This window comes from Sander lucioperca, chromosome 3, assembly GCF_008315115.2.
Source record: "Sander lucioperca isolate FBNREF2018 chromosome 3, SLUC_FBN_1.2, whole genome shotgun sequence".
NCBI lineage: Eukaryota > Metazoa > Chordata > Actinopteri > Perciformes > Percidae > Sander > Sander lucioperca.
The window spans coordinates 30,069,283-30,083,636 of record NC_050175.1 but is presented as its reverse complement, the minus strand read 5'-3'; the positions used below and the strand labels follow the sequence as shown (position 1 = coordinate 30,083,636).

Below are 14,354 nucleotides of genomic sequence, written 5' to 3'. Positions count from 1 at the left end.
CGTGAAGGCTACCGTAGCTGTAATACATACTTTGAACTGCGTGGCGCGGGAGAGTTGATTGTGATATATGATCTCAACGCTAGATGGGAGAAATTCCTACACATTGGACCTTTAAAGCTTTAGTGTGTGACTTTTTGATATTAATGAACGTCCGTTACATTCAAGCTATTGCCAAATGAGTTGCTACAAAGCAAAGTAAGACTATCAGCTCCACACAACTCTCTGTATTTCTCAGTATGACTATGTTCAGAAGATTGTGTTGTCCGGCGACTTTCCTGCACAGAAATGTGTTGTCACTATTTTTGGTAGCCTACTGTACTTAAATGACCAGTATGTACTTTATTTTCTTTATTCATTGAAGCCTCTATGTTTACAGGCTTGTGGTGATGCAGCAAAGGGCTGCGGGTTGAACCTGCCAAGGACCCAGCCCACTCTACTGGGTGAGCTAGAGGTCTCCCCACCTCATCATACTGTTGATATATTCTTGTAATACTGTTTGTTATATTGTTGTACTATTGAATATGATAGCCTACCATGTTACAGTATATCCATATTATATTATATATTGATATGCTATTCTGTTATATTGTCACACTTTAATATACTATCCTATATACCGTTATATCGTACTATATTATATTGCGTTATTCTATACCAGGGGTCACCAACCTTTTTGAAACTGAGAGCTACTTCATGGGTACTGAGTCATACGAAGGGCTACCAGTTTGATACACTCTTCTGAAATAACTAATTTGCTCAGTTTGCCTTTAGTTACATATGATTATGATTATTAATGAGTCATCTATGTGAAGACACTGATCACGTTAATGATTTCTCATTATCAATAATTATCAACAATGACTTAACAAGGTGGGAAACAGATATCAATATTAAAATTTCATTTTTAGAACAGGCCTGAGGGCTGCTCATGTGGTCCGTGGGGGCTACCTGGTGCCCGCGGGTTCTATACTGTACAGCGGCTGCTGCAGGCACAAACACACATATTGCAGCAAATGAGAGACTGCACATTACTTAACTACAATTAAAAAGTATTTTAATACAGCAGCACTTAATTTAAAGACAAATACTGTTACAGTACATATAACATTACATTCTTAAATGTTGGAGAACGAGTTGTAGCTGGATACTGCAGACAGCTCCTGTAACAAAAAGAAGACAATGTTCTTTGTTATTGTTGCATTTGTATTATCATATATTTCTGTTAAACTATTCAGATTTTTGTTAGGCTAGACAATGCTTAATAGAAATTTCAACATATCAGATTGTCATGTTCTTACCTTGGCATAGAAATCAGTGCAATATATTAGGTTACCTTACCAATCCCAAAAAAAAGGAACAATCCAAAAAAAAAAAAAAAAAAAAAGGATAGAGTGAGATTTGATAAAAGTAGGAAATTTGTAGGAAGTTTGCTCTTTAGGGGAAGAGGAAGATTTTTTTGTTATTTGAAATGGTCTTTTTACAGCTCTTTTAGGAGTGTTTTTTTTCTCACTGCCACATTTTCTGTTTCTTTTTTTTTTTTTTTTTTTTCTCTTTTTTTTTTGGGCAGGATGTTTTTAGACCATTTCAATTCTTTATTTTTTGTACAATCCAAAGTAAAGCCAACAACTGAGAAGCCAAGCTTTCACACAAATCATTTAAATCCAGACATAAAATATTTACACATGAGCATTTAAACCAGTCAACCTAATACTATTCTGCAAAAGCTACAGTCTGTCATTCAGTTAACTTACAATACTGGCTTTGTATTCTTAAACAGAGTTCAACAAAGGTGTCTTTAAGTGATCAGCTGTCACATGTCCAGACAAACCATTTGTGTTTTGTGAACCGAAATAACAAAAAATACAGAACTATTTCTACATTAAGAGCATTAAAAAAATTCACCATTGTTGCATCTGGTATACACATTAAAATTAATTAAACTCGCACATGGTTCTTCTGCCAATTACACATTTGTGAGGAGGAAAAAAAAGTCTAGCCAAAGTAAAATGTGCCTTGATGATTCATGAACAGGCATTGAAATCGTATGAAGTTGCTGGATTGTTATTTGTCTTCCACACCAGCGCCACCTGGGATGAGCATCTGACTGATCTTCATCTGCGCCAGGAGCGAGGCTCGTTGTCGTCTTCTTCCTCATCATCATCCTGTAGTAACGCGTCGTCACTCAGCGACTCTTCTGGGTACTGATAGGAGGAAAAAACAACAACTTGAGATTCATGTTCTCTATAGATGATTAAAAAGTGAAGGAAAGGCAATTTTAGGTGGAAAGAGCTTTTATTTTGAGCATCATCTGCACTCAACTTGCAGCATTTATTTAAAAGGTCTCGAGAGGGACTAAATTCTCAGCTCAAGAGTATCATGCAACAGCTGCTTAATGAAAGTATAAGTGGCCTTGCAAAAGCCACATAAAGGCAATCCTCGCTGTAATGTGTAATGGCTCCCTCTTGTGTTCTCAAAATGTAACACAACAACAATCAAGTTTAATAAGCTTTCCTCACATGGTATCTGAACAAAGACCGTCAAAATATCTTCATGAAAGTGATTATTTCGATTATTATTTTGATTCTAGGATCAATATTAGCACTGAAAGAAATAGGATGGATCCTGCCTGATCCCTCTCCTTAAGATGCATCACCTTTATAGCCCCAAGCACAGAATTAACAGTCTCGATCAGCTACCATAAATGCTTTAAAGAGAAACATAAATTATATGCACAGTGAAAAATCTCCACCAACCTCATCCTCCTCTGGTTCTGCCTCATCAGCATCCGCAGTACTGAGAGTCGTGGCGGCCTTATGCCAGGCCAGGCGTAAAGTCTGGTTGTTAAACCTCACTCCATGAAGAGCCGCCTACAGGTGGGGAAAACCCAGAGAGCAGAACGGGAAAACTTGATTAGAGGAGAAAGAGATCATGAAGTGTAAAAAGGTGGCAGATTTTGGTACTCAGCTAAAGCAAAGTGCAAAATACCAGAGTCCAAATGGAAAATACCTTTTAATGTTGGATTCTTAAGAAACTCAAGAATATTTGCGTGCACATGGCTGGTAGTTGACTCACCTGTTCTGCCTCCGCTCTTGTCTTGTAAGTGATGACTGCAGACAGGTTGTTTTCATCAATCTGGCAATCTTCAATCTCTCCAAATTGCTTAAAAATTGTGAACACACAACATTTTGGTCACCTTACAAACTTATTTCTGTGCAATTCCAATTATTGTGCAGTTTCTTTTTCAACTACCAAAACACATTTTATGTGATAAGTTAAGTTTTTTTAATCTACAAGTTGCTTTTAATATTGCAGCTTCTTTGCCTCATTCCCACTGTTACATTTAATTTGAGAATAGTATCATAGCTGTTACTATAAGCAGTAGTGGCAGTGTTTATACTCAAAACATACTGGTGGGGGGGGGGGGACTGAGATGAAGATAAGATGGGTAGGACTTGACAAGCCTAGGCTTCTTTCTATCCATTTTTCAACGGGTCTAGTGTTATGTTGAAATTATATATATAATCTATTAATCAGTAAACATTTTACAAAAGCTTGCGTCCTGCACGTCTGGATAACTGACAGTCGCGTGGAGTTTCTGACACCCTGTGTCTTGATCCGTTTATTCCTTCCATTTTTTTTCTGGTGGTTGAGGAGAGAATAGTCTCACATTGCCAGACCTTCCTCCACAGCGCAGCAAAGGAGGGTATGGCTAGTCCACACAGCATTCCGGGATGGGAGAAAAATGTGCTCTGGTTAATTGGCATTTTGAAACCAATCACAGTCGTCCTGGGCGGTGCTAAGCGCTGCACGGCCCCCCGGTGCCGCTGGAAAATAGCCTCGGGAAGGAACTTGTTTTGGTGGAACATGTGTACGTTCAAAAGTTGTTTTAGAAAACTCAAATTGGACATACAGTCTAGCTAGCTGTCTGGATTTACTCTGCAGAGATCTTGACCATAGTACTCATAAATCCAGCGGAATTTAGAATTCACAAAGAAAGCTGAAGGTAACGGACATCCGGCCGAAAAGGACATCCAGCGGAATTTCCGGCGGCACCAAAGCAATCCCGGAAGTGGAACGTCGTGGATATAGACTATTTCCAGACTGATACTTATGCTAGCAGTAACAGTCCTCTGATCTCTCACCTACAGCTTCCTTCAAAAAGGTCATATTGGTTTAATTGTGGATATCAAATGTCCTTTTCTCAGTAATGTAGTTATAGGCTAACTTACAGCAAAGTGTGGCAGCAGGTCTACATGGTCTGCCTCGGTGAAACCAGAAATCTCCATCGCCCGGGGTCGATAGTCCACGAATGCATGCAGTGACACACCTCTTCCCCGTCCTCTGGAGCCCCTTCCCCGGGCCCTGAGAGCACCGCGGCCCCGAGTGTGGACCCCACGGCCTCGTCCTGGTGACAGGAGTCCCCTTTTAGCCGCCTGGGTAAAAACAAAAACGGGGATGGAAAGAAGTCAAACAGAGTACAAATATCTGGCTGACAGCTTGAGGGACAGCTTTCTCTTTCAAGATCAAGTCAATACCTCAATTTGCAGCTGGGTGTACTTGATCTTCAACAAAGCGGTGTCCTCTCCCGTCTGGGTCTTCTTGTACAGGTCCATCTCGGCATCCAGCAGCTCCTTCTGTGCCTGAACAAGTTAGCCACTCACGTCAGGAAACTGATCAGGAACTAATAAGTCAAAGGGAACTGGATAGACCGAAAATCCGGTTGCCTTTGACTTTGTACTTTTAGATGAACATAAATGCAGAATGAAAGCGGGTTAAATAAAAACCTTGAGCTATAAACCTAATGCTGGTTACCTTCCACAAACTAAAACTCAAAGCAGGGAAGCTTATGCATTACTGCTTGCAAGGTGAGGAGATATTGATACAGCAAGAGTGAGGTAAAACCGTGTAAGACTTGGACTTCTCTTTATTCATCCTTTTGGGATGACTCCCGCAAGGAAATTAGATATCCAGCAGCAGATTTTAGCAGCTTACAGAAACACTCTTTAAATAAAGAGGTATAAAAAAATACAGTATAGAAAAAATATAGTATAAGAATAACAATAACCTTTTAGCTAAATATTTTTTACAAAAAAAGTAAACAAACAGTAAACAACAATAAACTACTAAAAATATATATATATAGGACTGTGTATGGTATTGTGTTTGTATAGTGTGTGTGTTTGTATAGTGTGTGTGTGTGTGTGTGTGTGTGTGTGTGTGTGTGTGTGTGTGTGTGTGTGTGTGTGTGTTGCATGGATGGCACTAGCTGGGAGAAAGCACTACCTGGGCCTTGCTCTTGGCTGCGCGTAGTGGGTTGTTGCTGCCTGAGATTCCCTTTATCTCCTCTTGTAGCTTGGTGATGCTCTTGGTTAACATGCCCAACGTTTCCATGATCTTGGCTTTATCCTCTGCCTTCATTGCTTTGTTCTTCTCAAGTTTGGATATCAGGAGCTGCAGGGGATGGTAGCAGAAAAACAGAGAACTGCAAGTTTAAGTGTTGTTTGCGCCGCTTTAAAAGAATTATAAAACAGTCAGCCACAAGTCACACAGGGCAGGAAACAGGGTCAGATTTAATATTGTGATGAAAACATGGATCATTTTAGTCGTTTCGTTTTTATGATAAAAAGGCAGAAACAAGATAGCATGTTGACACATGATCTTCAACCCTTTGACAGAGCTCACACAAAGCTCTCAAACACTGTTGTTAAATCTACACAAACAAACCAAAGTAAAGTCCACTCAAGGGCTTGGGGACTCATGTTGCCTTATGTTGTTTAAATGGAGAGTCAGACCTCTTACAGCTCACACACTGACATTTCTATTTAAATTTTGTATAGAGAGGTTGTGGAATATAAATGCAGAGAGGTGATCGGGACACTTGAATGTACAAGAAATAGACCCCTAGTTCAGATTATTTTACCTTCTGTGTCTCAATGTGCTTCTCCAATATTTCCTGCTTCTTCTTCCTTACATCCTGCTGTAGTCTTAGAGCTTCCTGTGAAAGGAGTTGTGCAAAATTATTAGGTACTGTGTTATGTTTTCAGTATGAGAATCCAAGTTGCTTGCTTCCCATTTCATTCTCCTATTGGGGCCTTGCTTCTGAATCTCTCCACTCGCCTACTTCCCACCATTCCCTCCATTTCTCTTCTCACCTGTTTCTTCTTCAGGGCTTCCACTGAGGTTTTCTGGGCTGCCTTCAGGGCAGCAGGATTGTAAACCGTCTTTGTGAGGCCCAAGGACGAAAACACCTGAAAAGGGAGAAAAAAAGGCCGCGCATAACATTTACACGATTTAAAATAGGTTAGAAATTCAAAAAGAACAACAGTAACTCTGAACAGTGAGAACACTTACTTTTTCAACAGGAGCTGCTGGTTTGGCAGCAAAACCTAAACGGTCCTTTACCGACACCTTAGAGGAATTCTGCTCCAATGGGGGGAAAAAATACAAAATTTGCACTTCTTCTGCAGATTTTGACAGCCATATGCAAAAAAAAAAAAAAAGAACATTCTCAAGACCACCACCCACACACACCTGAGAGGCTACGCTGGAATCTTGTGAGGGCTCTGAGTTTGCAGTGAGCAGGGGTCCGAGGCGATCTTTGACAGACTGCTTAGGAGAGGTGGCTGAGGGCTGCTGAATGATAAAGGAGATGTTCATCACATTGTCTCGATAAAAACAGCGGCTCACCAATCCTGTTGGTCTTTCCCTCTTTTCCAACTTTCTGTGTGTTTCATGTTTTATTGTTGAAATGCACAACAGTGCAAACGCTGCTGTGTCACATTTTATGATATGACCATTTATTGCAGGGGATTCATCAGAATTAAAACTGAAATAGCATTGACTTGATGCGTTCCATCAACAGACAACAATATGTTGTCCTGGAAAAGCCTCTTTTCATTTGTTGAGCTATTGTTGTCATGACTGTATTTACCAATCACCAAACTCTCTAATTTATATTCAATTTCACCCAGTCCATTTGCATTTTGCACTGCTGCACCTACATGAACCAAAATAACTGGTGTGCTTGGAGATGCCCACGTAGTCCGTGTGCCCAAGACCCACCACTATGCGTCTTTTCACCTGTGTGAAATAGGGCCCTATGAACTGGTGGTGTTAAGATATTGAATGATGTTATTTACATTATCCACTAGCAGAGGTACAATACCCCAGTAAACTCAGCAATGTCAGGTTCATTACACAAATCTGTTAAAACTGCAACACGTTTGCTTAAAAAACTATTTTAGTCTCTCAAAATTCTATTTTTTGTCAAAAACATCTCGAATTGGGGCTTAAATGCACATTTTACCTCAATACCAATAAATTAAGGATATAAAGTTTTAAAAAATGTCTTTTGCATGATAAAAATGTAAATAGGCTATACAATCTATTTCTTAACTGCTAATTAACTTGTTAGCCCTAACTTTGAACCAGCAAGTTGCGTTTTAAGCTCCTCTTTTGTTCTGCTTGTGGAGAGCTACGTGACTCATGAAACTTTATTGACGAGGACCGTCCGAGAGTATACCAGGCAGACACACAGCTGACAACCTGCAGGTGGAGGTGCTGGAGACAGGCTCGGACATGCACGCCGCGGGCCGCTGTGGACTTGTGTCAGTCCCGCAAGCGGTTTCAGGAAAGTGGCTGCATGTGTCCGACAATGCACAGAACATCAACACCGGTACAAGCCTACAACTGTCCGCCGACACAGAGTGCGGAAAGTGTGTTCAGAGCCTCCCGGACGGGTGAACTGAGACTCCGTTTCCTGCTTGTCGGTCAACGGTTAATGATCGGTTAAAATTTTATTTCATTGTGCAACCTTCTGGAAGGCTGGCTGCCAAAAATCGCCACTTACTAGCTAATTAATTAGCCTGAATTAAACGCTAGCTATCAGTGAACAGAAGGTAGTGGCTGGTGTCGGGTGTGTTTTCGCCAGTGTTTGTGTGTGTGCGCGCGTCGGCCCGCCCCCGCATTTGGCGACTGGCGAGTGTTAATTTCGGACCCTGCACAAGCGGTAGAATGTTTAAGGAGAAAGTAGGCCTATCAACAGAAATACATTATTAAAATTATCGTCATGGGAAAAATACGTTGATAACCGTTTCAGAATTTCGATGTGGATACATTTTCGATTAATATTCCTTGTTTCAAGAATCACATGAAATCAACTTGTTATTCACAAGTGCATCTTACTGGAAATATTGACCCAGGTGAATTCTAGCAATATTTTGTGTCAGTGATAAGGCAAATTATTTTATAATAACCACGTTATGAGTGACAGATTTAAAATAAACTTTTACCATGGCTGGCTGTGGCTGAGGCTGCTGCTGTGACTGAGACTGGCCCTGTCCATCACTCCCATCGTCCCGAAACCAGTGCACCCTGATGAAGCGGTTGTTGAGAACAGCCTCTGTGCTTTGCATAGCCCGCTTGGCCTCGTCTGGAGAGGCAAACTGGATCAGTGCCCCCTCTGGGTCATTCTGGAAGGCCACCTGTCAAAAGAAATAAAAATGGTAATGTGAGAGTTATATTAACAGCAGTGCATACATACTCTAAAACCTGCAGGTAACACTGGATGATTTTTTTTTAACTTTACCTCAACGCTTTCATGTTATCAAATGAAGAGAAGAGCAACTTCATGATGTGATTTCCCCCTTCCCATCCCAAATGTCACAGTAACTATCCTTCAAAAGCCAGTGCACGAGAGTGTTTGGAACAAGGTAGGTAGTTCATTTTAAAAGGATGCTTCTAGGTGGCTCTGATTTTAGACTTTGCAAAAACTTTTTTTGACCTTTAGTTTCTCCTGTAATCTTTACTGGCTTTACCCTAATTTGGTTAAACCACAACTGTTGCAAATATTACTGGTTTATCAGTAGAGATGTTCCGATACCGATACCAGTATCGGTATTGCCTCCGATACTGCCTAAAACGCTGGTATCGGGAAGTACTGGAGTTTATGCACCGATCCGATACCATGTAATAAAGCCCTAAAGAAAAATCTACGTTACAGTAGTTTATTTATGTTCTTTTTGTTATAACTGACTGTCAAACTGCAAAATAAAAGAAGTTCTGTGGCATTCATTGTTCATGTTTCACAAAGAGTTTAACCTGAGCCAGACTGACAACAAAGATAGAAATAATATCACATCCATACAGGGATAGTAGCATACAGTTGACACACTGGTATCGGATCGGTACTCGGTATCGGCCGATACGCAAGTTCAGGTATCAGAATCGGTATCGGGAAGCAAAAAAATGGTATCGGGCCATCTCTATTTATCAGATAGCTTAAATAGCCCAATTTCGAAAGATCTAAATAAAATTTGTCCAAATTTTCGGACAGTACACAATAAACAATAATATAAACATAAACACAACATTAGGATTGATTTATATAATATTTATATATACAGTCTTTTATTTATATTATAAATAATTATTATTTACATTTTGGTTTTTTTACATATCATTTATTGACTACCATCAAAGCTGTGATTTTCATATCTATAGCACCACATAGGGACTGACCTGTAGGTTAACAATGGTGCCAAACTTGCTGAAATGTTCATTGAGTTTGCTGATGTTGTTGAGCTCGGGGGGAATTTGTCGAACCAGCAGCTTGGTGTTAGGAGAGAATGGGACTCTTTTGTGGTAGCCCTGGTGGTTGGGGTTGTTAAAGTTGGGTCTGGACAGAGAAGATACATTGTTAAACAATTCAATGAGTGTGGTATCAAACATGCCTCTGTCAAAACGTGCTTAACTGGGTTTAAAGGCAGCATATGCCTTTTATTTTTTATACTACAGGAAAAAGGCATCTTACTTGTCAAACCAAGGTTTCTTGGAGGGGAGGCCTCCATCATGGGAGACAGGGGGCCTCTTCCTCGAATCAGATTCCATAACGATCCTCATGCTGTTGTTTGGGATCTTGTCTGGTGAGAAACAAACACTGACTACAGGGCACACCACTCAAAAAGAGATGACAACTCTAGAGCAAGACTTTTAAACGGACAGCCAATACACAAATACAGTAGCATGAACTGAATACTGGTATTCTCCTTGTTTGTGAAGCAACAACAGTTCATCACATTGGCCAAAGTACTAAGCATGCAAATGGTAGAATATAAAGTACATGGATGTTTTAAGACAATCTATTCAAAACAAAAATGGTTCAGTTCATGTGAACAATACCTCTCGGTGGATGGTCCACCTCACCCATTGTGAGGCCAATGAGGTTGGGTCTCTGGGCATTGACCCGATGGCGGTAGATCGGCCTGGAGGTATTGGTGATGCTGGGAGCCTCAGGATTGTACACATCCGTCTCATAGTTGTCTGGTCAGCAGAGAGAAGATACTTAAGCTAAAGGTACAGTGACATTTTTATATATATATATATATATATATATATATATATATATATATATATATATATATATATATATATATATATATATATATATATATAAATTTGTAAGACAAACAACCATTACCGGAGGTGAAGCGTGGCACTGAGGGCTGGGGAAGTGAGGAGCGCATGCCAGAGGTGACAATGGTGGGAACAGAGCTGGTCATGGAATTGGGAGGAGCATCCATGCCCGACGGTTGCAGAGGAGGAAGCGGAGGAGGAGGACCTGTGTCAGACAGAGTTAAACCAACAGTTATAGAAGGAGAAGTTTAGACAAAACACCAACTAGTCCAACCAATTTTGTTAATCTGACCTGTGCTGAACTGGATATTATTCTAGCTGTTCACCAAGTAGGTAACTCATTTTCTTGCCATCTGTTTTTAAGATACTTTTCAGGTGAGCTTGCAGACATCCTTGTGTTGTATAGAAAATGTAACAGTTTGAAACAAGCATTCTATGTGGGTTTATTTCCTGTCCAATAATAGCAACAGCCGACCGGATGTAGGCTTGGACCTGAGCTGTTGCATAGCAACGCAATTCTGAAGAAACTATACATATATCTGTAATTATTCACACCCATTCTACGGTGCTTTTATGTTTAATCCAATGTGGAATTAAAAAAAAAAAAAGTATAATAACTACATTATTTATTATAATAATTATAATAAACTTAAACATAAAAAGTTTGGAAGAATGGAAGTTAGCAATTCAGAGAAATATCTGAATTCCTACCTGCAACAGGTGGAAGGCTAGGTGGAAGGGTGCCCGGTGGGGGCACAGGGGGGCGCAGGTTCACAGGTGGGGGGTTCATGAGAGGTGGTGGTGGAAGGCCTGGGGGCGGTGGTGGGTCCACACCTGGGATTGGTGGAGGTTGGAAGGGCAGCATATTGGGCAAATTGACATCCTCCACTACAACTGGGTCACTTCCATGGTCAAAAGGACACATGTCCCCCCTCATGCAAAAGCCCTTTTCTGGAAAAGATGGCAGAATCATGTAGAACATCAAACATACAGAACTTCAAAAAAAGAAAAAGAAAACAGCTAATCTACATACTTTAATGGAAACATTTTTAAATCAGCTTTTCTTACCATCATAGTCACGGCATCTCTTCCTCTGTTGAGGGGGTGGTCCCCTATTAAAAAGGCCACGATCCACAGGGTGCCCAGGGCGGAAGTCTGACCAACTCTCAGTGGTGTTGTTGCTATGATGAAGTGTGGGGGCGATGACTGTAATGGTGCTGCTCAGTGTTGGTACAGGGAAGTGTGAAGTGGTTGCAGTGGGTACCAGGGCTGGGGTGTAGCCATCCCCACTCTCTGGCCTGTCCACTCGATCATGATCAAACTTCAATTTACCAGGATCTTGTTCTGCAAATAGGCAATTATGATCATGTATTATAGTAAAAACAAAATGGCATATATACCAGTGAGAAACTAGACTTGCACATTACAACATTTTAAAACTTGTTTTCAGGGTATTTTTATCCTTAGTTGATGCATCAGTTCCAAATGCTCAATGCTGATAAGTCAATTGTATTGTAATTCATAAAATGATATATAATTCATAAACAAGAACAGTTAAATAATGCTAAAAAAACAAACACTAAATTAGACACATCCGTCTCAGGAAACCATGAGATAAGAGAGATTTGTGTTCAAAAAGCTTCTTGGTCAACTCTAATCTGACAGGGCGGACTTTAAAAAGGTCAGCAACAAACGGGATCACAGTTCAAATGGAGTGGATTTTGAGCAGACTGCAAGATGTAAAAGAGTGTCGTCATTGCTCTCTCCACAGAAAAACATTGGTTCAAAGTGGTACAAAGTGATTCTGCTGGTGATCATGTGTAGGCGGCCTTGGATCATTTTAGATCAATCGATAAGGTTCTTACCTGTACTCCTGCTTCCAGACCGAGTTCTGCTGTGTGACCGGCTCCTGCTGCGATCGCGATCCCTATCTCTGTCCCTATCCCTGTCCCTGTCCCTTTCTCTGTCGCGGTCTCGGATGTGATCTTTGCTCCAACTCCGGCTGCGGCTACGACTGTAACTGCGACCTCTCCTGCGATTGTAGCGATCGCGGTATGAGTCCCTCCTTGGTGGAATGCGGTCATATTCCCTCTTCCTGGAGCGGTCGTCTCTCTTACGATCATCTCCTCTCCTAGAAGTTTGGGTAAAAAGACATGGTAATCAGTGAAAGAAAAAAAAAGTTGAAAGAGAAAGTTGAAACAGGCAGTTGTGCAGACCTGATATCTCTGCTGTAACGTGAGCTTGATTGCGATGGGCTGTGATTCACTCGCCGAGGAAACTTCTTCTCTCGTTCGTCTTCCCGGTTTGTCTAAGCAAAGAAAAAAGTAACTTCAAATAAATATTTTCAATCCAAGATGGCCACTGACTTGAGAGGCCCTCCATAATGTTTAGTATTGTATAGTGCCATGTGATGGAACAACAGTATACTTTTAATAGTTTCCCTGTCCAGTACTCTTGACAATATAGGAAGATTACCTCATCTTTTTTCTGCTCGTCTTTCTCAACTTTGATCAGAGAGGATGGTTGCTCTGGCTGCGGGAGGTAGTTTTTGTTGTTAATGGCTTCAAACAGCTTATCCACAAATGGCTGGGTCTCTGAAAGAAGTTAATTGTGCAAATTGAAGATTATACAGTATATTAATACACAGATAAACACACGCTGGATGACGTGATAAATGAAATAAGACTGCCAAAGTACATCTTTCATGAAGCAGGGGGATTAATTACCTTTCTGGAGAAATACATCCAACTGGTCTATGCACAGGGCTTTAAGTTCCTTTTCACTTTTGTCTTTCTTCACCAAAGCAACAACATACTTGGCGAGGGCAGAAGGGTCAGCATCACAGCTGGAATTGTGCATATAAAAATCATAAACCACACGTACATAGCAATAAATATATAAATGACAAATAGCCCATAAAATACAACGTTATCGGCAATGAACGTCACCCTTACATTTCGGTGTATTGTGTATGTTTCTAACAGTAGCTTGTGTAACTCAGACTGAGCTAGAATGGCTAAAGTTGATTTAAGGTAACAGCTCAGTCGCTAATAACTAACGTTAACGTTACTTACATAGGCTCGAGGGTTTCAGACAGCCATGTTTTCAAGGCATCAAGGTTTTCAATGATCATTTTAAATATAGCCGAACTTTCCCTCCACCACGGCCAGAGTTAACGCTAGCTGGGGTGACGTTACTTATCTCTTTAAAATGATAGCCGACATTAGCTGGTGAAACTACCCCCCTTCAGTGGTATTTGGCTGTGGTGCTAAACGTTAGCTAGCTGAACAGCCGTGTTAACGTTAGGGAGCTTTTAGCTGCACTAGCATGCGTATTTCCAGGCCTCAAACGTGCTGCACGATTCCTTGACTCTTGTTAAGTATTTATAATGGAAATGCAAACTCGGCGAATCTGTTATTTCTCAACGTCCAAACAACTAACCCTGAAGTTGTAAATTATTGTATCAGTTTAACTTAACGGAGCACCCACGCTGAACTTGCCACTTTATCGCCACTCACTAGCTAACATGCCATGGCGACTATTTACTTCCGCCTGTGTTCTCGTTGGCAAAATATCGCGAGATGGCCTATAAGCGTACCATCCATGGTCTCTGGACTCGGTCTGTAAAATTAGTCTGTATTTACCAGGCGTTGACATTGATACTGCCGTAACTTCTATTTCTGTGGTATTGATCGTGAAACAACCATACACTTGTTTTGGAGCTTTCCTTGTGCTGTTGTTTTTTACAAAGTGCTTCACAATTGAGGATAAAGTAAAATCACAGCTCAAATTTAAACGTCAAACTCATCACTCATAAATAATTTAAAATTAAGTTTATATACCGGTATGCACCTTTGACCAGAACGCTGTGTAGACTTCCATTTTTTTTTTTACTAATTGTGTTATCATTAACAACCTAAACCCTCAACTCATCTTTAGAA

At 40.6% G+C, this 14,354-nt stretch overlaps 1 protein-coding gene across 2 annotated transcripts; it reads right to left on the bottom strand.

Annotated features, from left to right (window-relative positions):
- Positions 1 to 1,039: 1,039 nt before the first annotated feature.
- rbm26 (RNA binding motif protein 26) lies at positions 1,040 to 13,981 on the bottom strand. Of its 2 annotated transcripts, none has more exons than XM_031306416.2 (22): positions 13,488 to 13,981; positions 13,140 to 13,258; positions 12,889 to 13,007; positions 12,630 to 12,721; positions 12,279 to 12,544; positions 11,482 to 11,757; positions 11,125 to 11,364; positions 10,478 to 10,618; positions 10,180 to 10,320; positions 9,812 to 9,920; positions 9,520 to 9,676; positions 8,292 to 8,483; positions 6,532 to 6,630; positions 6,352 to 6,420; positions 6,153 to 6,248; positions 5,921 to 5,995; positions 5,284 to 5,451; positions 4,536 to 4,640; positions 4,230 to 4,433; positions 3,073 to 3,159; positions 2,754 to 2,867; positions 1,040 to 2,201 (listed from the first exon to the last, which is right to left on the bottom strand). In XM_031306416.2, exons 1-22 carry the CDS (start codon positions 13,544 to 13,546, stop codon positions 2,112 to 2,114), a joined length of 3,018 nt encoding a protein of 1,005 aa, XP_031162276.1. In that variant the 5' UTR covers positions 13,547 to 13,981; the 3' UTR covers positions 1,040 to 2,111. The 2 variants fall into 2 exon arrangements, with proteins under 2 accessions (XP_031162276.1, XP_031162275.1); XM_031306415.2 differs by having other exon boundaries at positions 1,517 to 2,201; positions 6,532 to 6,633; positions 13,488 to 13,546.
- Between the last annotated feature and the right edge of the window lie 373 nt (positions 13,982 to 14,354).